This window comes from Oncorhynchus tshawytscha, linkage group LG16, assembly GCF_018296145.1.
Source record: "Oncorhynchus tshawytscha isolate Ot180627B linkage group LG16, Otsh_v2.0, whole genome shotgun sequence".
In the NCBI taxonomy this organism is placed as follows: Eukaryota; Metazoa; Chordata; class Actinopteri; order Salmoniformes; family Salmonidae; genus Oncorhynchus; species Oncorhynchus tshawytscha.
The window spans coordinates 31,205,967-31,232,580 of NC_056444.1; the positions used below are offsets into that span (position 1 = coordinate 31,205,967).

At 43.5% G+C, this 26,614-nt stretch overlaps 1 protein-coding gene across 4 annotated transcripts in view; it reads left to right on the plus strand.

Moving 5' to 3' along the window:
• LOC112215584 (partitioning defective 3 homolog) overlaps positions 1-26,614 on the plus strand; it is a 595,003-nt gene that overhangs the window by 213,525 nt on the left and 354,864 nt on the right. For all 4 annotated transcript variants that reach the window (XM_042299093.1, XM_042299095.1, XM_042299094.1 and 1 more), the window contains exon 3: positions 11,117-11,303. In XM_042299093.1, the coding sequence (XP_042155027.1) occupies positions 11,117-11,303 (187 nt within the window). The remainder of the gene's footprint in view (positions 1-11,116; positions 11,304-26,614) is intronic.

Genomic DNA, 26,614 nt, shown 5'->3' on the forward strand with positions numbered 1-26,614 from the left:
CACACACATACTCATTCATACACTACACACTGATAGACACACACACACGGATACAGTAAGCATACACACACACATACTCATTCATACACTACACACTGATTGACACACACACACAGATACAGTAAGCATACACACACACACATATACTCATTCATACAGTACACACTGATTGACACACACACACGGATACAGTAAGCATACACACACACATACTCATTTATACAGTACACACTGATAGACACACACACACGGATACAGTAAGCATACACACACACACATATACTCATTCATACAGTACACACTGATAGACACACACACAAGGATACAGTAAACATACGCACACACATACTCATTCATACACTACACACTGATAGACACACACACACGGATACAGTAAGCATACACACACACATACTCATTTATACAGTACACACTGATAGACACACCTACACGGATACAGTAAACATACGCACACACATACTCATTCATACAGTACACACTGATAGACACACACACACGGATACAGTAAGCATACACACACACATACTCATTTATACACTACACACTGATAGACACACCTACACGGATACAGTAAGCATACACACACACATACTCATTCATACACTACACACTGATAGACACACACACACGGATACAGTAAACATACACACACACATACTCATTTATACACTACACACTGATAGACACACCTACACGGATACAGTATACATACGCACACATATACTCATTTATACACTACACACTGATAGACACACCTACACGGATACAGTAAACATACACACACATATACTCATTCATACACTACACACTGATAGACACACCTACACGGATACAGTAAACATACGCACACATATACTCATTTATACACTACACACTGATAGACACACCTACACGGATACAGTAAACATACACACACACATACACATTCATACACTACACACTGATAGACACACACACACGAATACAGTAAACATACACACACACATACTCATTTATACACTACACACTGATAGACACACCTACACGGATACAGTAAACATACGCACACATATACTCATTTATACACTACACACTGATAGACACACCTACACGGATACAGTAAACATACGCACACATATACTCATTTATACACTACACACTGATAGACACACACACACGGATACAGTAAACATACGCACACATATACTCATTCATACACTACACACTGATAGACACACCTACACGGATACAGTAAACATACGCACACATATACTCATTTATACAGTACACACTGATAGACACACCTACACGGATACAGTAAACATACGCACACACATACTCATTCATACACTACACACTGATAGACACACCTACACGGATACAGTAAACATACGCACACACATACTCATTCATACACTACACACTGATAGACACACTTACACGGATACAGTAAACATACGCACACACACACATACTGAATGGAATTAAAATAAGAAACAAAGCTCTGAAACGTGTTTGTAGGCCAACTTACTTGTAAACAGGCAAGAAAATAAGCCAACACGTGCAAAAATACTTGAGCTATTTTAACCTACAGACAAATTCCAAGGTATTTACACCAAAGCTGTTGTATTTGACTGTGTCTGATGGTTCCTGTGTTATAGCTTTCCACAGCCTTGCCCTATAGAAAAGATACTGCCTAAATCTTTGGCCAAAGCAAGGGGAGATTTACATTGGTGTAGTGTAGATGCTATTGTTCCATAGCATTAGACTAGGATTGACATGAGCTCCTTGCTACAGCCTTCAGAGTGTAGGCTAAGTATAATACATGGGAGCGGGAGGCTAATCTTCTAAGAATTGGTTGATTAGCTGTAGTTGTGTGATGAACAGAACAGCCAAACACATCCCATTGAAAACCTCTTGGCAGAACCAGCATCCAGCCTTCCAATCTACAATTCTTTCTTTCTCTCTCTCTCTCATATCTATTGTCTCTTGTCTCCTATCTCTCGGTCTCTGTCGCGATCTCTATTCTAGTTTTTCCTCTGTCTCTCTCTTTTTCTCTATCTTTATCTCTCTATTTCTGGCTATTTCTCCCTCTCTGTCTCTCTGTCTCAATTTCTATTCTCTCTTCTCGCTCTCTACCATAGCTCCAACAGACCAGTGCTGACTGGCAGGTAGTCAGGCATTTCTGAGCATGCCAGTTTTCCTTCCTTCCAAATATGTTTGTGTGTTTGCCAGTGTAGGCTCCTCAGAGGAGGAAGGGGAGGACCTATTTGTATGACAAATGTCATAAAAATAGTGAAACATTAAAAAGACTATCCTTTTTAAATAAAACTATACTAAATAAATTCACGTCACCAAAAAATTGATTAAAACACTATTTTGCAATGAAGGTCCACAGTAGCCTCAACAGCACTCTGTAGGGTAGCACCATGGTGTAGCCGGGGGACAGCTACACTCTACAAAGCAAATGTATTACAAATAAAGAACTGACCACATTTATATACACTACCGTTCAGAAGTTATGGGGTCACTTAGAAATGTCCTTGTTTTAGATGAAAACATATATGAAATGAGTTGCAAAAGGAATAGGAAATATAGTCAAGACTTGACAAGTTTATAAATAATGATTTTTAATTGAAATAAGAATTGTGTCCTTCAAACTTTACTTTCGTCAAAGAATCCTCCATTTGCAGCAATTACAGCCTTGCAGACCTTTGGCATTCTAGTTGTCAATTTGTTGAGGTAATCTGAAGAGATTTCACTCCATGCCTGAAGCACCTCCCACAAGTTGGTTTGGCTTGATGGGCACTTATGTCCATACGGTCAAGCTGCTCCCACAACAGCTCAATAGGGTTGAGATCCGGTGACTATGCTGGCAACTCCATTATAGACAGAATACCAGCTGACTGCTTATTTCCTAAATAGTTCTTGCATAGTTTGGAGTTATGCTTTGGGTCATTGTCCTGTTGTAGGAGGAAATTGGCTCAAATTAAGCGCCATCCACAGGGTATGGCATGGCGTTGCAAAATGGAGTGATAGCCTTCCTTCTTCAAGATCCATTTTACCCTGTACAAATCTCCCACTTTACCAGCACCAAAGCACCCCAGACCATCACATTGCCTCCACCATGCTTGACAGATGGCATAAAGCACTCCAGCATCTTTTCATTTGTTCTGCGTCTCACAAATGTTCTACTTTGTGATCCGAACACCTCAAACTTAGATTCGTCTGTCCATAACACTTTTTTTCTAATCTTTCTCTGTCAGTGTCTGTGTTCTTTTGCCCATCTTAAGATTTTATTCTTATTGGCCAGTCTGAGATATGGCTTTTTCTTTGCAACTCTGCCTAGAAGGTCAGCCTCCCGGAGTCGCCTCTTCACTGTAGACCTTGAGAGGGGTACTATTTAATGAGCTGCCAGTTGAGGACTTGTGAGACGTCTGTTTCTCAAACTAGACACTCTAATGTACTTGTCCTCTTGCTCAGTTGTGCACCGAGGCTTCCCACTCCACTTTCTATTCTGGTTAGGGCCAGTTTGCGCTGTTCTGTGCAGGGAGTAGTACACAGCATTGTACAAGATCTTCAGTTTCTTGGCAATTTCTCACACGGAGTAGCCTTCATTTCTCAGAACAACAACAAATCTGCCGTTTCCAGGTACAATAGTCATTTACAACATTAGCAAAGTCTACACAGTTTCTGATAAATTTGATGTTATTTTTTTATTTTATTTTATATTTTCAAAAACACAGACATTTCTAAGTGACCCCAAACTTTTGAACGGTAGTGTGCGTATTCAGACCCAACTTTTTTGAAGAACCTTTGGCAGCGATTACAGCATCAAGTCTTCTTGGGTATGACACTACAAGCTTGGCACACATGTATTTGGCGGGTTTCTCCCATTCTTCTCTGCGGATACTCTCAAGCTTTGTCAGATAGAATAGGGAGCATTGCAGGGTTCAAGTCCGGGCTCTTGCTAGGCCCCTCAAGGACATTCAGAGACTTGTCCCGAAGCCACTCCTACATTGTCTTGGTTTGTGTTTAGGGTTGTTGTCCTTTGGGAAGGTGAAACTTCGTCCCCAGTCTGAGGTCCTGAGCGCTCTGGAGCAGATTTTCATCAATAAAATTGAGCTAATAGCCATGTAATCTCCATAGATGTGTTTCCAAGTAGCCACACACAAGCTTAGATCTCCCTGCACAATGCCAACCATTGGATTCTGGAGCAGTGGAAACGCGTTCTCTGGAATAATGAATCACACTTCACCATCTGCTAGTCCGACGGACGAACCTGGGTTAGGCGGATGTTAGGAGAACGCTACCTCCCCCGATGCATAGTACCCATCTGTAAAGTTTGGTGGAGGAGGAACGATGGTCTTGGGCTGTATTTCATGGTTTGGGAAAGGCTGCTTAGTTCCAGTGAAGGGAAATCTTAACACTACAGCATACAATGACATTCTAGACAATTCTGTGCTTCGAACTTGATGATGACAGTTTGGGGAAGGCCCTTAACCGTTTCAGCATGACAATGTCCCTGTGCACAAATCAAGGTCCATACAATAAATGGTTTGTCAAGATCGGTGTGGAAGAACTTGACTGGCCTGCACAGAGCCCTGACCTCAACTCCACCAAACACCTTTGGGATGAATTGGAGTGCGATGGGACAAGGAAATCCCGGCTGGCCAAACCCTCCCCTAACCCGGACGATGCAGGGCCAATTATGCGTCGCCTCATGGGTGTCACGGCCAGCTGTGACACAACCTGTGATCGAACCCATGGCTGTAGTAACCCCTCAAGCACTGCGATGCAGTGCTTTAGACCGCTGCGCCACTCAGGAGGCCCTCAGCTAGCTAGTTTAGCCTTATCAATCACCCGGCTCAAACAGAGAGGCATGCTATGTTACCTAGCTGGCAATGGCTATTCAACACTGGATAGCCATAGCCAAGTCAAGGTAAGCTTTTGGTTTTATTAATTTTGTGCCACCGGGGCCCGCTGGTGTAACTGCTTGCTAACTGTACACAGAACTGCATGATTGTAGAGGGTTTACTAACGTGTTAGTCATAGTACCTATGTTTGCCTTCACGTTAGCTAATATGGTGACAACGATGTAGGCTTTGTGTAGAAGTTAGCGGTTATGATATGAAGGTTTGGCTTGGAATTTTTTTTTTTGCCCCTGGTCACAGACAGCTGATGTGTTGTGCACTGAGGTGACAGGGAGTAGGTGCGAGACGTAATCATCCAGCGATCAAAGGACTCATATGCTGTTTGTATGTGGCTGCTATGAAAGCAGTGGTGTGCCGACATGACCAGTGATGTGCCGACAAACTCGTACTCATAATCGTTTCGTAAATTGACAGTTGATAGTCGAAAAAAACAGAATTGCTTTAATATGCCTAAAGAGATGTTGGTAAAATACCTCCCTGCAGGTTCTCACTGAATATTGTTTTTAGGAGAAGTGCACAGAGGGCTGGGTATGTGTATGTGTCTGTGTCTGTGTGTCCTCAATTTGAAGCAGTCAGCCATGTTTGCTATCACTCAGTCAGAATGCACATTTGTTTAATATTTTTTCCTTGCCCCTCTTGTTAGATATTATGCACACTGATAGGTTGATAGCAAACCTTCCTTGCCATGTGATTTGTCATAGTAGCAGCCAGTAGCAATCTAAATGGTCAGACGGAAAACATGCGAGGAAAAGTGACCGGTGAAAGCGAGTGAACAGAGAAACACAGCTTCACTCAGGATCAACTTTCCTTTACAGACAGGCAAACTAGCCAGTTGAGTTATTTAGACACGTAACTGACTCAGACAGCACAATATGGTTGAGAAACTCTGTGACTGATTGACATGAGAAAGATGCTTTTTTTCACGGATAATTACAAAAAATTCGCTGATCATAATCATATCCAGGAAATTACCCATGTCTGTTAGGATACTCGTTTTGTCCGACTACTCGGCACACCCCTACATGAAAGTGAATTGTGTTAGCGTGTGATCAGGGGTGTATTCACTCCGTCGATTCTGTTGAAAAACATTTCTTAAATGGAGGCAAACGGAGTAAAACGGGCGCACACATACCTGAATTTGTCCAATAGAAACTCTTGTATGTAACTGTTGGACTGATGATTATACCCCAGATCAGCTAGTTGCAGGCAAGATTGTGCAAGGCTCTATCGAATGTGTCAATGTCTGTCACCTTGATTCCTCAAATTTCTCTTGATCTGTGCACCTACGTTATAAACTTTCATTCATAGGCTAGGTTGTAGCAACCTCATGATGGGTATAGGGAAACATGTTGTATTATGTAGTAGCCTAAACCTATCGACATTACATTGAGCTGGGTGAATAGAATATGAATGACATTCATCCAATATGCTGTAATAGAAATAAGGCCATGCTCATAAAAAATATAATTGTCCTCATCTTAAATGGCACCAACCGCCACTGGTGCTTGTGTGTGTGTATGTGTGTGTGCGTGTGCGTGCATGTGTGTATGCATACATGTGTTCATGTTTGAGTGTGTGACAGAGATAGAAAAGGGAAACAGAAATGTTGAAACTTCATTACTGTTCGCAAAACAATGTCCATTACAGGCTAGAACATTTTACAATGCAAGAAGATACTGGTAGCTTCCAGCTTTGTAGGCTAACCCCCCCGTTGTTTGTGACAATATTCAAACCATAATGCAAAATATACTAATTTCAAAGCTGATTGCCACCAAAACCGTATTAATTCACTTAATCGGTCTGTCCCAAAGATGATGTATTGCCTCAGTGACCTGACTCTGTGTGTGTATAGAGCGTTGACAGGCTGTCCCCCCCCACTATTTCTTCATGAAATATATCATTACTGGTTAAAGAGAGAGCGTACACTTTTATAAAATAAGCTACTTCTATGCAAATGTTGTTGATCGGTATAATACAATAACTCTCACATGGAAAGGAAATATATTGTTTATCATCTGTAGCCCCATGAGATCAGCCAAATCAAGCTCAATAACTCAGTGCATGCACACACTCCTAATGCATGTACATTCACCTGCATTGTGAATAGGCCTAAGCTACATTTTGATATACCCAGTTTATCAATAGACTAAAGATTTACCATTTAAATATATACACTACCAGTCATAAGTTTGGACACCTACTCATTAAAGAGTTTTTCTTTATTTTTTTACTATTTTCTACATTGTAGAGTAATAGAGAAGAAATGAACACTATAAAATATACATATGGAATCATGTAGAACCAAAAAAAGTGTTAAACAATTTAAAATATATTTGATAGATTATTCAAAGGAGCCACCCTTTGTCTTGATGACAGCTTTGCACATTATATGCGTTCTCTCAACCAGCTTCATGAGGTAGTCACCTGGAATGCATTTCAAGTAACAGGTGTGACTTGTAAAAAGTTAATTTGAGGCCTAGTGTCGTCCGGGTTAGGGAGGGTTTGGCCCGGCAGGGATATCCTTGTCTCATCGTGCACTAGCGACTCCTGTGAAGAAAAAAAAGTTAATTTAAGGAATTTCTTTCCTTAATGCATTTGAGCCAATCAGTTGTGTTGTGACAAGGTAGGGTTGGTATACAGAAGATAACTCTATATGGTAAAATACCAAGTCCATATTATGGCAAGAACAGCTCATAAAAGCAAAGAGAATCGACAGTCCATCATTGATTTAAGACATGTAGGTCAGTCAATCAGGAACATTCCAAGATCTTTGAAAGTTTCTTCAAGTGCAGTCGCAAAAACCGTCAAGAGCTATGATGAAACTGGCTATCATGAGGACCGCCACAGGAAAGGAAGACCCAGAGTTACCTCTGATGCAGATGATAAGTTCATTAGATTTACCAACCTTAGAAATCACAGAGTTCAAGTAACAGACACGTCTCAACATCAACTGTTCAGAGGAGACTGCGTGAATCAGGCCTTCATGGTCGAATTTCTGCAAAGAAACCACGACTAAAGGACACCAATAATAAGAAGAGACTGGCTTGGGCCAAGAAACACAAGCAATGGACATTATACCGGTGGAAATCTGTCCAGCAACCGTCGTGTCTTTGTGAGACGCAGAGTAGGTAAACGGATGATCTCCGGATGTGTGGTTCCCACCGTGAAACGTGGAGGAGGAGGTGTGATGGTGTGGGGTTGCTTTACTGGTGACACTGTCAGTGATTTATTTTAGAATTCAAGGCACACTTAACCAGCATGGCTACCACAGCATTCTGCAGCGATATGCCATCCCAGCTGGGTGGCACTTAGTGGGACTATCATTTGTTTTACAGGACAATGACCCAACCCACACATCCAGGCTGTGTAAGGGCTATTTGACCAAGAAGGAGAGTGATGAAGTCCTGCATCAGATGATCTGGCCTCCTACACCCAATTGAGATGGTTTGGGATGAGTTGGACTGCCGAGTGAAGGAAAAGCAGCCAACAAGTGCTCAGCATATGTGGGAATTCCTTCAAGACTGTTGCATTCCAGGTGAAGCTGGTTGAGAGAATGCCAAGAGTGTGCAAAGCTGTCATCAAGGCGATGGGTGGCTACTTTGAAGAATCTAAAATATATTTATATTTGTTTAACACTTTTTTGGTCACTACATGATTCCATATATGTTAATTCATAGTTTTGATATCTTCTCTATTATTCTACAATGTAGAAAATTGTAAAAATAAAGAATGACTAGGTGTGTCCAAACTTTTGACTGGTACTGTATACACATTTGAAGTCGGGAGTTTACATACACCTTAGCCAAACACATTTAAACTCTGTTTTTCACAATTCCTGACATTTAATCCTCGTAAAAATTCCCTGTCTTAGATCAGTTAGGATCACCACTTTATTTGAAGTATGTGAAATGTCAGAATAATAGTAGAGAGAATGATTTATTTCAACTTTTATTTCTTTCATCACTTTCCCATTGGGTCAGACATTTACATACACTCAATTACTCTTTGGTAGCATTGGCTTTAAATTGTTTAACTTGGTTCAAACATTCTGGGTAGCCTTCCACAAGCTTCCCACAATAGGTTGGGTGAATTTTGGCCCATTCCTCCTGACAGATCTGGTGTAACTGAGTCAGGTTTGTAGGCCTCCTTGCTCTCACATACCTTTTCAGTTCTGCCCACACATTTTCTATAAGATTGAGGTCAGGGCTTTGTGATGGCCACTCCAATATCTTGACTTTGTTGTCCTTAAGCCATTTTGCCACAACTTTGGAAGTATGCTTGGGGTCATTGTCCATTTGGAAGACCCATTTGCGACCGAGCTTTAACTTCCTGACTGATGTCTTGAGATGGTGCTTCAATATATCCACCACATTTTCCTGCCTCATGATACCATCTATTTTGTGAAGTGCACCAGTCCCTACTGCAGCAAAGCACCCCCACAACATGATGCTGCCACCCCCGTGCTTCACGGTTGGGATGGTGTTCTTTGGATTGCAGCCTCCCCCTTTTTTCTCCAAACATAACAATGGTCATTATGGTCAAACAGTTCTATTTTTGTTTCATCAGACCAGAGGACATTTCTCCAAAAAGTATGATCTTTGTCCCCATGTGCTGTTGCAAACCATAGTCTGACTTTTTTCAGTCTGTTTTGGAGCATCGGCTTCTTCCTTGCTGAGCGGCCTTTCAGGTTATGTCGATATTGGACTCTTTTTACTGTGGATATGGATACTTTTGTCACTGTTTCCTCCAGCATCTTCACCAGGTCCTTTCCTGTTGTTCTGGGATTGATTTGCACTTTTTGCACCAAAGTACGTTCATCTCTAGGAGACAGAACGCGTCTCCTTCCTGAGCGGTAAGACGGTTGTGGTCCCATGGTGTTTATACTTGCGTTCTATTGTTTGTACAGATGAACGTGGTACCTTCAGGCGTTTAGAAATTGACTGATTTCTTTTGATTTTCCCATGATGTCAAGCAAAGAGGCACTGAGTTTGAAGGTAGACCTTGAAATACATCCACAGGTACACCTCCAATTGACTCAAATTATGTCAATTAGCCTATCAGAAGCTTCTGAAAACATGACATAATTTTCTGGATTTTTCCAAGCTGCTTAAAAGGCACAGTCAATTTAGGCCCAGGGAATTATAAGTGAAATAATTTGTCTGTAAACAATTGTTGGAAAAATTACTTGTGTCATACACAAAGTAGATGTCCTAACCGACTTTCCAAAACTATAGTTTGTAAACAAGAAATGTGTGGAGTGGTTGAAAAATGAGTTTTAATGACTGAAACCTAAATGTATGTAAACTTCCGACTTCAACTGTATTATCTGTGTTTTTTTTTTGAATAGTTTATTTTTAATTTTTAAGTCAGTTGAGTTAAGGGGGGGAAAAGTCAAGTGTGAGTGTTAGTTCACGAAGGTTTGGGGAGGTAGGGTTTCAGATGTTTTCGGGAAGATAGGCAGGAACTCTGCTGTCCTAGCTTCAGGTGGAAGCTGGTTCCACCATTGTCTGATTGTAGAATTTATGAATTAGTGCATACATGGCTGTCTCTGAAAATGTTGAGGTACATTTTTTTGAGGTAATGATAATAATCTCAAAAGATGCCCAATGATTGAACATAGCAGTAGCTGCATGTATCTGTCTGGATCAAGTGCCATTCTTTGACTTTGGCTAATATGCCTTCTTGTTTTCCTCTGGTATCGTGATGGAATCGTGACACCAAACTGGTTTCGAAGTCGAAATTCTGTTATCGTAACAACCCTACTCAGTGTAAACCATGCCTGTGAGTTGAGCCTTGTTGTAGCAGGCATCGTGTGTTGGCTAGGTCACCGTGGCGATGGTCTGTGTGTGAGAATGCGGTAATAATGGGATGTAGATGCTCTTTGTGCTCTGCCTCTCTGCCCAGTAACCACGAATACATGGCAACACAGCACCTTTATGGAAATGGGACAGCTGCCCACTGAGTGGCTGGACATGGGTAGTCAACTAGCAGTACTGTAAGTGTAAAAGTGTGTGTGTGTGTGCATATGTGTTTACATGTGCTTGCGAGTTAGCATACATGTTTGTGTTTTGCTTCAGGTGTGCATCAGCTTCTCTCTCTCGCTCTCTCCTTATCTAACCTATCCTCTCTCTCTCTCTCTCTCTCCTTATTTAACCTATCCTCTCTCTACCCTCTCTCTCCAGCTGGTGGCAGTGTATGAGGAGCAGGACCCTCACCATGGAGGCGATGGCACCAGTGCCAGCTCAACGGGCACACAGAGCCCTGACCCCTTCACTGCCGTCGCAGAGCTCAACTCCAGCAACATGTCCGCCTTCCAGCCCTACCAGACCAGCAGCGAGATAGAGGTTACCCCCTCCGCCCTGCGCAGCAGTAAGTGTCAGACTAGTGGTACTTTAGTTTGCCACTTGGCCATTAAGTGCTCTAGTGTGTCACAGCTATTGAAGACATGTATCTGTAAGAAAGAAGAGAGGAAACACTTTTGACCAATCAGCCCTGAATAAATCTGTTTTTTATATAGTTTAGTGAAGTTTTTTAAGAGTCAGTTAGAGTTGTGTCCAGGGAGTGGCTTCGCGGTGAGCGAGCTGGGCAGGTGGTATCGTCCAGGGGACTGTGGCTGTACCATCCACTCAATCATGCATGATGATGGGGGAGAAACAGACCGGGTCTCTGATTAACACTGACAGCTGAACCTGGGGGTCACCACACACACACACACACACACACACAGAGGCACAGACACCCAGTACCATAACATTTGCCTCCATCCCTCAACCCCACCCTTTCCTACAGGTCGGACTTAGATACATAACACGCTGCTCAAGTTTTTGGGGCTTGCCTGTTTTGCATGTTATTTTGGCATTACTACGTGTCACATATCATTGCAAACAATGTAAAAAAATATATATATATACACTGGGGCAAAAAAGTATTTAGTTAGCCACCAATTGGGCACGTTCTCCCACTTAAAAAGATGAGAGGCATGTAATTTCCATCATAGGTACACTTCAATTATGACAGACAAAATCAAAAGAAAAAAAATCCAGAAAATCACTACGATTTTTAATGAATTTATTTGCAAAATATGGTGGAAAATAAGTATTGAATCAAGTCTACTGGCAAATCCTTTTTAATCCTTGTCATATGAAGAGGAATAATGAAGACAAACTATAGATAAAACGTATCGGCCATTGGACATAAACATTACACAACTATTTGGAGATCGCAAATTCAACAATGAGTGGTTTGTAAGGAATCGGTGACAGTGGCAAACTGCAAGCTTTGCAACTGGGAAGTCGGGAATAAACAGCTCAAATTGAGAAAATACGCTTTGAAAGGTCATTCAACTCAGATTTGTAAATCCGGCACCTCTCTATTTGATGAGAAAATTTGCCCACGAAGGACCGCTGCGCCACTTTCCTGTTCAAGCACATCACAACAACGTGAGTCCAAAAATGTCTTGTGCTGCTTCATAAATGATGTAGGATGCCAGAGATCTGTATCCCGTAGCTAAGAAAGTAATACTAAGTATATGTTGTGTGGTAGCCCATGTGCCTCACCCGTATAATTTGGACTATTTTCATCAACGCGGGATTGTAAACACATCATTCCTGGCCGGTGTGTGCTTGTTTACTAACTTTTTTGTTCAGCTTTGACAGTGCTACTGATAGTAGTGTTGGCGCTTGGCTTTGCACGTGCAAATTCAGGACAAAAAAAACATTCTATAATAGAATTGTGTTATTTGACATGACAAATTAAAAGCTTATTTAACGCATCAAATAGTGTTATATGACGTGTATCCTTTTTGACACACAGACCCAAACTGCGTTCAATGTGCCTCACCCTAATAATTTGGTCTATTTTCACCTCTTAATTTTGCCTACTGTTCTAACTCGGTGGTGCACATGTAGCCTATAACCTGTTTTAGAGAAATGTAATCATTGAATATTGTAAGAGCTTTCAGTGTCTGTTTGTATGCCCCCTTTATTTATCCTACGATTCTGACTTGTTGTACAGGTAGTACACTTGTAAGAACGGCCCTTGTTCTGAATTCTGTCGCTGTACATTTCAAAAGTGCTGAACAAATAATTATATTGACTACGTCCGTCCTAGCTCGCTCATTAATGTCTTAATCGGAATTACGGATTGCCTCTTATCCACTTGTCGTCACCTTATGCCATAGTTTGTACATCTCAATAGTCAGTAGAAACCACATTTGTTTAAGAATGTCAGACATATCAGCTATGTTTTTTTTAAAGGCGGCTAATGAGGCTGAATGAACTGTTTCGCTGCCAGACAAGGCTCCGCTGAAAGCCAGGTGTAGCAGTGTTAAGGTGTTGGGACTGCTGTTGGGACTCTGCTGTTGGGACAGCTTTATGTATTTCCTAACAGTTTGTGGGCACCGTTTGTCACCGTTACAGTGCAATTAATCTATTATTTAGTGTTGTGTAGTGGCTTTGCTGGCATGCATCCCACATGTTTTTGTTTTTCCCCAACAAGATTTACATGCTAAAATCACCACTGATTGTAACAGAGAAAAGCGCAATAACGATAGGAAAGGAATCAGAACGTGTTTGCAGACAGATATCTTCAAAGAAACATGGTCTATCACCCTCTCCCTCCTTTTTCCCCAACAAACACAAACCTCAAACAGACACAAACACAAACCTCAAACAGACACAAACACAAACCTTAAACAGACACAAACACAAACCTCAGACAGACACCAACACAAACCTCAGACAGACACCAACACAAACCTCAATCAGACACCAACACAAACCTCAGACACCAACACAAACCTCAATCAGACACCAACACGAACCTCAATCAGACACCAACACAAACCTCAGACAGACACCAACACAAACCTCAATCAGACACCAACACAAACCTCAATCAGAACACAAACCTCAATCAGACACCAACCCAAACCTCAGACAGACACCAACACAAACCTCAACAGACACCACACAAACCTCAGACAGACACCAACACAAACCTCAGACAGACACCAACACAAACCTCAGACAGACACCAACACAAACCTCAGACAGACACCAACACAAACCTCAGACAGACACCAACACAAACCTCAAACAGACACCAACACAAACCTCAATCATTCACCAACACAAACCTCAGACAGACACCAACACAACAGATGCCTCCCATGTTACTGGGTCTCTCCTTTGAACCAGTGATGTGGTGTTATTGTTTCTTCCACAATGCTATCTCACAGGGAGGTCTGGTACTGTACACAGCCCTCCGATGGGACTGCAGATTCTCCCCTCCCTTGGTTTTTATGAGCCATTGTGTATTGGAGGACTCTCTTTACCCCCTACTGAAACAGGTGTGTGTGTGTGTGTGTGTGTGTGCGTGTGTGGGTGTGCGTGCGCGTGCGTGTGTGTGCGCGTGTGCGTATGTGCGTGCGTGCGTGTGTGTGTGCGTGCGCGCGCGCGTGTGTGTGTGCGCGTGTTCGTGCGTGTGTGCGCGTGCGCGTCCATGCGTGCGTGTAAACTTCCAATCCTTGCGACCGTCGTTTTGGAATAATAGTACACCGCCTTCCAACAATCATAGCAGCAGGTATCCTGTTTTAAAGTGAACACTTTACGATAGTGTTTTATTGATAAAGTAAAGGAAGGTCATGTGCTGTTATATCTCGTCGGTTTGTTGCCCATCCCAATTTAGTTGATACACGTCTCACCACTATAAAACATTGGATGTGTCCCGAATTGCACCCTGCTCCCTATACAGTGCACTCCTTTTGAAGAGTTGTGCACTATAGGAATAGAGCGCTATTTGGTATGCACCCAGTGTATACTATAGAGAACGAAAGCCACGCTCTCTCGTCCTCCCTCCCCTTCCTGTCTCACACATTTAAATGAGTGGTACACCAGCTACAAATTAGCTCTGGGACTAAGTTACAGAGTTTGCCCTCAATTGCCGAGTTGATTACCGTCTAAGACTGCACTTTCACTCTCATCCCCCGGTCCCATTGTGATAGAGCAGTAATATACTGCACAGCCTAATTAGACTCTGTGGATTGTTTGTGGTGGGAGTGTGTGTGTTTTTCTGTTTGCGTGTGTGTTCTGTTGTTATGCTTGTGTGTGATTGGCTGGACAGACAGATGGACGAATGCAGAATGCAGCCTGCGTCCCTTTTAAGAGGAGCGAAGCAGCAAATTACCGGCGGCGATAACACAAATCAGACATCAGAGTAGCACTGCCGGGCGGGCAGCTGTGCTGTGAAGCATAGCATTATAGATATGTGAAATAATCATCTTCAGAATCGTATTGATTGTTTTTCTCCCTCTCGTTCCGCCATCTCGCCCACCTCGGCAGCTCGTTTTAGATTTCCAAACCGAAGGAAGCCGCGGAGGTCAGACTGTTAATAATTGGCTTGCCGATGAGATGTAAATTGCAATAATGAATGTAATTTGCCTGGTAATTATATGGATGGAGGTCCATTTCACTTGCTGCACATGAAAGAATAATCCTGCGGATAGAAAAAGAAACTGTAGCTATAAAATTGAAGAACGAAAACTAGCTTGGAATCCTAATGAACATTTTTCTTCACTTTGGGTTCTTTCGGCCTTCTTTCGGCCCGTTGATGCTTGCTAAGATCTGTACATTTCATGAACCCTATCCATATGAGTTGCATAAACTCTCTAGATGAGTTTGTAATCAGTAATGTACATTTTGGATTACCCAAACTCAGTAACGTAATCTGATTACTTTAATCTGATTACTTTCTCCTTAAGAGGCATTAGAGGAAGACAAAAAGGATCCATCAAACTCGTTTGGTGTGTCATCATAGTGGTCTCTGAATTGTGGTCAGACTTGCTCAGGTGGAACAAACTTAAACTTGCGGCTTTTTTTCAATGCTGAATTGAATATCATTGAGAAAACAGAAAGGTGCCATAATAAATGTTTTCGCAAACAACCTTTCAAAATTTTAAGGTAATCCAAGAAGTAGTCATCTAGTTTTTCAAACGGATCTGTAATCTGATTACCTTCTTTTTGTTTGGTCACTTAACTGATTACAGTTAGTTTTTTTGTAATCAGATTACATGTAACAGATTACATGGACATTATTACATGGAACTCATCTAGATATACAACCCTGTCCAGGGCCTGATGTTGAGGTATCAATGGACCGGTTGGCAAAGATAGAGGTGGTGGTAGTGTGTTTAAACCCTGAGCTGAGGAATTGTGCAGACGCTACAGTGCTACAATGGAAAGATGCCCTGTCCAGTTGGGAAATGGTGGCATGAAGGACCGAGGCACTTATCAGAGGTGCCCGTACCATGCCTCAGGTGCTGCACCCTGGGACACTGACTCCAATACTTGTCCTTCTCCAGAACTCCCTCCTGGACCTCTGCTCTGGCCTGATTATCCATCAAACCTACAGTACCTACAGCAAGAGCTCTATCAAACCCATATCCCCTCACCCCATCCTGTTCAGAGGCCGCTGATGACACCTTTTGTGTGTAACGGGAAAAACAAACCAACCAGCCACTTAGGTGGTACTTATCTGCCGGCTATGCTGAAAGTGGAGTGCTCTCCCATTGAGCACAGCCCCCATCCATCCCACTGCACATCAACCCACTGAAAGTACACAGACCTTGTTTTACAACAAAACTACCACAACAGGAGATATGAGTGAAGCCAGTGACATATTAGGATTGGCTCCCTGCTGGGTGTAAACCTGTTGTGATTCAACCCACTCAGGGATATCTTCTGTTTGGCCACCAGTTGGGCAATCAGCAGTAGGGAAGCTGGTTCCAGTCTGGTTGGCTGGTGCGCTCTCTCCCTACTTCTAATTGGTCGGGAATATGCCCCCACTGAATCACTGTGGTAATTACAATTGCTATGTAACTACTATATATATAATGGGCGTTACACCGAGGCCTGTACTCTGGAGCGGGATCGATTTGGAGGTGGGGGGTCCGTCATATATATATATATATATAGTAGTTACATAGCAATTGTATATATGGAATCCACCATCCCCATATATATATATATAAATATATATATATAAATATATATATAAATAAAGTTGAAGACCGGGGATGGTGGATTCCATATAGAAGTCAGTAAAGGACACACAATGGCACCATGTTCCCGATATAGGGCCCTGGTCAAAAGTAGTGCATTATATAGGGAATAGGGTGCAATTTGGGACGCTAACAATGTACTGTACAGCAACTCTGACAACAATCTAAGTTGTAGCATTGATCAGTGTCTGTGAATTTTTGTCTATATAAACTCAGCAAAAAAAAGAAACGTCCCTCTTTCAGGACCCAAATAACTTCACAAATCTTAATTGAAAAGGGTTTAAACTCTGTTTCCTATCCTTGTTCAGTGAACCAAAAACAATTAATGAACATGCACCTGTGGAACAGTCGTTAATACTAACAGCTTACATGCAATTATGGTCACAGTTATGACAACGTAAAGAGGCCTTTCTACTGAAACAGCAAAAGAAAGATTCCCAGGGTCCCTGCTCATCTGCGTGAACGTGCCTTAGGCATGCTGCAAGGAGGCATGAGGACTACAGATGTGGCCAGGGCAATAGATTGCAATGTCCGTACTGTGAGACGCCTAAGACAGCGATACAGGGAGACAGGACGGACAGCTGATCATCCTCGCAGTGGCAGACCACGTGTAGAAACACCTGCACAGGATCGGTACATCCGAACATCACACCTGCAGGACAGGTACAGGATGACAACAACAACTGCCCAAGTTACTCTAGGAACGCACAATCCCTCCATCAGTGCTCAAACTGTCCGCAATAGGCTGGACTGAGGGCTTGTAGGCCTGTTGTAAGGCAGGTCCTCACCAGACATCACCGGCAACAACGTCGCATATGGGCACAAACCCACAGTTGCTGGATCAGACAGGACTGGTAAAAAGTGCTCTTCACTGACGAGTCACGGTTTTGTCTCACCAGGGGTGATGGTCGGATTCGCGTTTATCGTCGAAAGAATGGGCGTTACACCGAGGCCTGTACTCTGGAGCGGGATCGATTTGGAGGTGGGGGGTCCGTCATGGTCTGGGATGGTGTGTCACAGCATCATCGGACTGAGCTTGTTGTCATTGCAGGCAATCTCAACGCTGTGCGTTACAGGGATGACATGCTCCTCATGTGGTACCCTTCCTGCAGGCTCATCCTGACATGACTCTCCAGCATGACAATGCCACCAGCTATACTGCTCGTTCTGTGCGTGATTTCCTGTAAAACAGGAATGTCAGTGTTTTGCCATGGCCAGCGAAGAGCCCGGATCTCAATCCCATTGAGCATGTCTGGGACCTGTTGGATGGGAGGGTGAGGGCTAGGGCCATTCCCTCCAGAAATATCTGGGAACTTGCAGGTGCCTTGGTGGAAGATTGGGGTAACATCTCATGGTAAGAACTGGCAAATCTGGTGCAGTCCATGCGGAGGAGATGCACTGCAGTACTTAATGCAGCTGGTGGCCACACCAGATACTGACTGTTATTTTTGAATTTGACCCCCCCCTTTGTTCAGGGACACATTATTCCGTTTCTGTTAGTCACATGTCTGTGGAACTTGTTCAGTTTATGTCTCAGCTGTTGAGTCTTGTTATGTTCATACAAATATTTACACACGTTAAGTTTGCTGAAAGTTAACGCAGTTGACAGTGAGAGGACATTTCTTTTTTTGCTGAGTTTAGTTATGTCTTAGAAGTAAGTTTTGAAAACTGAAGTTTAAACTTTTAACATGTTTTCGGAGATTTTCCATCGTAGCCTTGAACTTTTTGAGTTCATTTCTTTGGTCCCTCCCTCAGTACTCTGTGGGCTTGGTTGAAGTCCAGAAGCAGTGATTGCCCATTATAGATAAACTAACAGGGTTTGGTTTGAACTGCAAACAGGTAGGGCTGATACTGGGCTCGGCTCTCTGATACTCATCTGTCTCTCGTCTGTACTCTCTCCATCTCTCTCTCCCCCTGTCGCTCTTTCACTCCTTCGTTCTGGTCCAAAGGCTCTCCTCTTCAATCTAGCACTTCAGTGGCAGGAGGCGCGATGCAATCTGCAAACAGTGGTATCAGAGAAATCAGGGAGGTGATAATAGTGACAGTGTGTGTCTGATTGTCCTGCTCTGGTGTGTGTGTGTGTGTGTGTGTGTGTGTGTCCATCTCTCTGAACAGTCTTCCTTTTTTGGCATCAACTTTCACTCCAAACTCCTCTGAGCAAAGTTTGATATCACTTTCAAAAGATTGCTTATAAAAATGCATGCTTTCTCCTTAACGTTACATAGTACCAGGCAAAGGTTTGGGCACACCTACTCATTCAAAGGTTTTTCTTTATTTTTACTATGTTCTACGTTGCATAGTAGGCCACCCAATTGGCTTCAAAAGAGCACACACTAGAGAGGAGTGGAATATGAGCTGGTATATTATATAATTATAACCATCACTCTCGACTAAAGCGCCCTCTCTTCCTCTCCCTCTCTCTCTCTGCACTGTCTTTGACTTTGAAGTGTCTTTGTCTGGCTGAGTTAGTGTGGAGTTTATTAGTTATGTCAAGTCTTAATCACCCAGTGGGCTACATTAAAACCTCTCATGGCAAGTGAAACGAGAGGGAGGAGAGGAGGGATAGTTGGCCTTTAAACAGCACCGCTATCAAAGGAGAGGGGGCGTCGAGAGTCGTCGTAATGCAAGACTATTAGTCATAAATCTATAAAACTGCCAGCAATTTCATCTATAGCTTATTACTGCTAATTATTGTAACCATTGACACCGTTAAATGGTTAAGAGATGGATTTGGTAATGAAGTGTGAAGAGTGCTCTCTGACTGGTAAGGAACGTCCCCACTCATCACTAGTGGGTGAGTGTGTGGTTGTATGGAATGTCAGAGCGGGGCCAGTTAGCAGCAGAGCAGTGCAGAGTTATAGGCTAGGATGCTCCGCTCCTGGTGCTCATTCCCCAGCTCTCCCATGACTCGGAGAAAGGGGCAACTCTTAGCTGTTTCTTCCCACGCTCCAAGAACCTACCCTCTAACAGTCACGTCCCCACTTTGCCCTTCTACAGTGCTGTAGTTTACAGTGATCTGTGGCTCAGTGTAGACAGCTTTATAGCTTCCTGGTTGGACAGGAGAGAAGCTCTGCTGTTTGTTTGTCAGTGGTAATGTTACCCAGGAGCTGTACAGACACTAATGGGACAACTCATCACACACACACACACACACACTAAGTGAATTCCGGGACGTTTCTTTAACCCCAGTGGAGCATGGGAAGTGTGGCTTGGTATGTTATGGTTGAGGGGGTTTGTTTTACAGCCTCTGGTCTGTCTGCGTGCAAGTGTTTATCAGGCTGTGGTCTGGTGTCATCCCAGCACTCAGTTGATACTAGACAAAGCCACTTAGGAGAGTTATGTGACTGTCTCTGTCTAAAATATGTAATCTCCTCCCTCTTTTGACCCCCAGAGGGTACTTAATGTACACTTGTTTACATCCAAGATAAAATACTGCTGAGGGCTTTATGGTTTAGAAAACACTCCGAAACATAGCTTAAGATAGAGACTTGTAAACACTGATAGACATAGCTGATAAAATACTAATGGCTTTATAGCTAAGGAAACACCCAAAACAACCCGAGATCAACCACCATTATCTCTTAGCTAAAGTGAACTATTGTTGTTTATTACCCCTTTTTGACATGTTTGTATTGAAGTAGATTTATGTACATTCCTTCTTGACACATTTATTTGATTTATTTTTATGTTTATGTTGTGTGCGTGCCATACCACACCAGCGCTATTGCGATTGCAGCAAATATATTCAGCTGTCACTGAATTTAAATGAAAAAATACAAAATAAATGATTCAAGTCTGATTCACACCAGAGGATAAAACAAAGCCATGGCCTTGTCTGTCTATCCTCCCTTCATGTCTATGGTATGCGTCCCAAATAGCATCCTATTCTCTATTTAGTGCACTACTTTCTACCAGGGCCCATAGGGTTCTGTCTGGGCAAAATTAGTGCACTAAATCGGGAATCTTGTGCCATTTGGAATGAAGCTTATGATAAAAGATTAGGCGCTATCATTAGCAATGTCACCAAGTCCTCTGTACGAGTAGGGCTGACGTTTTTCAACCCCCTAATTCAAAGACTGACTACAAAGCACAAGGCGTTTCATGTTGCAGTGCTTTGTGAATGCAAACGAAGAGCTGATAAAATCCATATGTTTTGATGTCATTCCCCATGGTTTGTCACACACACACACACACACACTTACCCCAACCACCCACACAGTTGACTGTCCACAGTAACACAATGTACTACACTGTCAAATCCACTTCATGTCAGTGACACATACTGTACTGTAACCTTTGACTTGTTGTAGTTGTTGTAAAATGTCTTCTTTGTTTGTTTCCCTCTCCATGAACATCTTAACTAGGGATTACAGCTCTCAGACCTTTCATTAGAACCACAATGAGTTGTGATTAGATTGTTCCAACCGCCATCTTATTTCCCATCTGGATGTGGTCTAATCGGCCCTTTAGGAAATCAGCCTCCTGCTGACAACTGGCCTCTCTCTCTCTCTCTCTCTCTCTCTCTCTCTCTCTCTCTCTTCTCTCCTCTCTCTCGTTCTCTTCTCTCCTCTCTCTCCTCTCCCCCCCTCTCTCTCTCGCTCTCTCTCTCTCAAAACACACACACACACACACACACACATAACTCCTTCTGCTTGTTTGCCTCTCATCCTAAGCCAATATAGTGGGCTGAAAACTCCATTAAAATGACTTATTAGCCTTTAAGTTGTCTCAGACATGAATAGAAATGGGTTCCATTTGCATGTTGTGTGGTGTGTGCTTCAGCTTTAGACAGAGGATCTTTTTTTCTCTCTCTCTTTTCTCTGTCACTTCTCTCTGTCTCTCTCTCTCTCTCTCTCTCTCTCTCTCTCTCTCTGTGAAGAATAGGCTGCAGTGGTGTAGTAAAGTGCACTAATTTGTCAGATGTGAGAGGTGCTCAGGTGATGGGGCTCTCAACCCCAATGAGGTGCACCCCACCCCAATGAGGTGCACCCCACTATTTACATCCCTGGCATGGAAGGGTCACAGCCAGCTCAAGGGCAATGTGGTTCTCAATCGGCTGTTCTCCTGAGGGATCAGCTTCAGCAGATTTGTGTCTCTTGTCTCTTTGTCTCATGACGCTCTTTACCCTCATCCTCCTCCTGTTTTTGTCCTCTTCCTCCCTCATTGAGTTCCAGTGGGATTGAAGTACCTGTGAAGTTTTTGGAAGAAAGAAAAAAATTACAGGGGGCTTCAAAGAGGGATAGAGGTAGAGAGAGAAAAGGCAGAGTGGAGAGATGGAAATAAAGACAGTAAACAGAAAGAAAGAAAGAAGTTGATTGAGACATACAGTACGCTATTGGGAGAGATGAGACAAAGCTGCAGTATTTGAGAGTACATTTGAGCATAATTTACGTGGCTTGAAAGTTTTAAATGAGAGTTATCTTGGCTCGGTACTCACTAAGTTAGCAGGAGTTGTTATTTTGGCTTGGCCTTACTGCTGCTGCTCGGCTACATGCTTTTGGCTGCTCCATCCACTCTGCAGAAGAGCTGAGTCCTGCTTATCATCAACTCTATAGACAGATCTGCAGAGATACAGTCAGCCCCATAGAGCTGTGTGGAAAACTAGACTAACATGCCAGTGCTTTTTTTGGCCAGGAATCAGGCGTTTGATCTTGAGAAAACAGCTTCATATAATCTGTTAGTGTTGTTATGTTTCTCGTCCAGGCCCATATGTAAGCCTCCACACATGGGCTCTGCGGCCAATCTGGACATTAAGGGCTAATTGATTTGACAATGTGCAGGGCTGTAACGAACAGAGTTCCCTGTGTAAGGAGTTTAGCCAAATGTTTAGGAACCACATGTCACTCATTTGGCTTTGAAGGGATTTGTGGAATGAATGAACATCGAGGCCCATGCAGCTCATAAAAAGTATAATGTATGTGTTGTGTTGTAATTGAGTCATATTGTGGTCAGTTCTTTAAAGCTGGAATCCTTAATGGTGAAACTGCCATGTCCGTTTGCAATATTACTACAACCAATAAGTTACTGCAAACAACAAACACTGTTTTTTTTGTACCATGTTGCACGACACTCCTTAACAAAATAAAATCAATATCAACTGCGGATTCCATCTTTAAAAATGTATTTTAATGTATTTTTTATGTACTTTTTACCCCTTTTTCTCCCCAATTTCGTGATATCCAATTGGTAGTTGCAGTCTTGTCCCACCTCTACAACTCTAGTGCGGACTCGGGAGAGGCAAAGGTCGAGAGCTATGCGTCCTCCGAAAAACGAACACACAAAGCCACATTGCTGTCTTGACAACTGCTCGCTTAACCCGGAAGCCAGCCGCACCAATGTGTCGGAAGCGACACAGTTCAGCTAGCGACCGAAGCCAGCTTGCATGCGCCCGGCCGCCACAAGGAGTCGCTAGAGCGCGATGGGACAAGGACATCCCAGGCGGCCAAACCCTCCCCTAACCCGGACGACACTGGGCCGTTTGTGCGCCACCTCATGGGTCTCCCGTTCGCGGTCGTCTGCAACACAACCTGGGATCAAACCCGGATCTGTAGTGACGCTTCTAGCGCTGATCAGTGCCTTAGACTGCTGCACTACTTGGGTGGCCCACGGATTCCATCTTTAATAAACTCAATGTTTGGCAGAGGGACCGTGGGAATGAGTACCAAACACACAAACGAGCCAGTGACTCACAGCAGAGTCTCTGCCATCACATGTTACTAGATCTGTTTGTGCTGAATAAACAATGACCATAGGAGTTCAGACTATCTCTACATTGTCTTGTGTTGATGACTCATAGTCCCAAATCAAATGTTCCTCTCTTGGTACCGGATGCACGCTTTCATATCCAGGTGGGACATCTCCAACATTGGAAGGAGGATCTAATATTTAACCGAAACAAAACCCGTCAAGGCCTAGCCTTGATGTGTCAAATAAAAACCTTGTGCATTCTTCTATCGCACGGCGTGACGGATCGAGGTGATGTCTATATCCAAAACATAATTTCCAGGGATCATAATAACATCTGGTTCTTTTGATTCAAGACGTATTTTCTCCTACATAGATTCCTCAAACCATAGCATATCCCCTATGGTGCTGCTGACCCGAGTGGTTTCTTGGCTTTGGCTCTCTGCTCTTTCTCTCGTTCTCTCTTTCTTTGTCACCTGTTGGGAAGGCTTTTATGATCTGTCTTGTCCTCTTCGCTCTCTTCATCCTTCAATCTCCCCATCAATCTCTGATCTCTGTTTCACCTGCGTGGTGTGTGTGCGTGTGAGGAGCTGTAAGATTAGCATGTTTGCACATCCTGGGTTGGAAGAGGTCCACGTGGCTCCATATAGATAGCTTTAATCAGCCGTGAAGCAGACAGTTCAAACGACAGTTTAGTCATCAGTGAAAAGACCCCCTATCATCTTAGGCCTCTCGGAAAGACCAGCTTGCAATACAAACACCCCATTCCATATATAGTGCACTACTTTTGACCAGAGCCCTGTGGGCCCTGTTCAAAAGTAGTGCACTAAATAGAGTATAGAGAATCGGGTGCCATTTGGGGCGCAGGGCCCTATCATCTGCTCAAGATTAATGGAAACATATTTCTTTGGTTATTTTCTTTTCCCTCCCAGTAAATATATGGTTGGTCACAAAGCAGAGAGAAATTAGTTTTGAATTTTCTATTCTGTTGTCCTTCTGGAAAGCAGTGTTTTTTTCCCCCAGAGTTGTTACGGTAGCTCAGTGTGAAAAGAAATATCGCAAAGTCTTTTTTGGTAATGTCTGTGATATTTGTGTGTGCTGTCTGGCTATATTAGACAGAGCATTGGTGCAACAACAAATAGGTCTGGAAGGTGTCTGCATTGGTACTTAGAAATGACTGTCTTTGTCAGTGGTGGTAAAACTGATACATGGGCAACCATATAGTTTTCCCGTCTTGCTAACTCGCTTGCTAACACATGGGTCAACTTGAACTGAGTATGCTAATGCTAACCCAGCAAGCATTTCCACATGTGGGCCCAATGTGGGCTTAAACATTGGACCGATGTAGGCTGCTCAAATTGGGCTGGATGCGCCTTTGCTCATCGCGCCCACATTGGCCCCAAGGCTGGTGGGCCCAAGGTAGCCCTCACTTTGCCTGAACCTGAAATAAGACCAGCCTGTTGGATTGTCGGCCTGTTACATTGTATCAAAAAGACATCAAAGTTGTTGCTATTATATACACAGTATTATTACCAGAGAAGCTTAGCGCTTCTCATGCCACATGAACATATTTAACTTTGTATCAGAGAAACAACAACAGGTAAAATACAGAAGTTTAATAATAAAAATAGTACAATTAATCAATGGTTACAGGATGATAATGGCGTATGATCGATACAGGAGAAAATGATGAATTCAGTTGTTTACCAGCAAATGGTTAGAGGATGATATTCTCAATTTGGATAGAGCTGCATTTAAACCCTCAAGACTAGACTTAACAGGTTCCGTGGGTGCAAAAGAGTATGGTCTATGAATTGTGAAAGGAGGAAGTAACTTAAAATCGGCAAGTAGTAGTCCAGTTCTAATGTTGAAGTTATTACTTAACGTTAACCTAAAGAGCTACACATTACACATCATGGTAATACAAAAGAGACAAGAAATGTAGCTGTATAGTCCAACACAGGTTAGCGGACACCAACCCAACATGGGTCAGCACACACCATGCCCTTCATATAATACATGAAATGGGGGTCAGATGACAGTGCGGCCTCGCTAACTGACGGTGCGGCCTCGCTAACTGACGGTGCGGCCTCGCTAACTGACGGTGTGGCCTCGCTAACTGACGGTGCGTCACCGCTAACTGACGGTGCGTCACCGCTAACTGACGGTGCGTCACCACTAACTGACGGTGTGTCACAGCTAACTGACGGTGTGTCACAGCTAACTGACGGTGTGTCACTGCTAACTGATGGTGCGTCACAGCTAACTGACGGTGCGGCCTCGCTAACTGACGGTGCGTCACCGCTAACTGACGGTGCGGCCTCGCTAACTGACGGTGCGTCACCGCTAACTGACGGTGCGGCCTCGCTAACTGACGGTGCGGCCTCGCTAACTGACGGTGCGGCCCCGCTAACTGACGGTGCGTCACCGCTAACTGACGGTGCGTCACCGCTGACTGACGGTGCGTCACCGCTAACTGACGGTGCGTCACCGCTAACTGACGGTGCGTCACCGCTAACTGACGGTGCGTCACAGCTAACTGACGGTGCGGCCTCGCTAACTGGCGGTGCGGCCTCGCTAACTGGCGGTGCGGCCTCGCTAACTGACGGTGCGGCCTCGCTAACTGACGGTGCGGCCTCGCTAACTGACGGTGCGTCACCGCTAACTGACGGTGCGTCACCGCTAACTGACGGTGCGGCCTCGCTAACTGACGGTGCGGCCTCGCTAACTGACGGTGCGTCACAGCTAACCGACGGTGCGACCTCGCTATCTGACGGTGAGTCAAAGGGGACTTTTTCCTGGCCAGTGTGGTCAGCCAGGGTTCCTGGTCTAAAGTGGGTTGATAGGCCCCTGGCCAGCAAAAGGTGGTTGTGCTGGTGTGATTTGAGGGTCTATTCCTACTACTATAAGATTATATCGGAAGAAAGACGATTCTGAG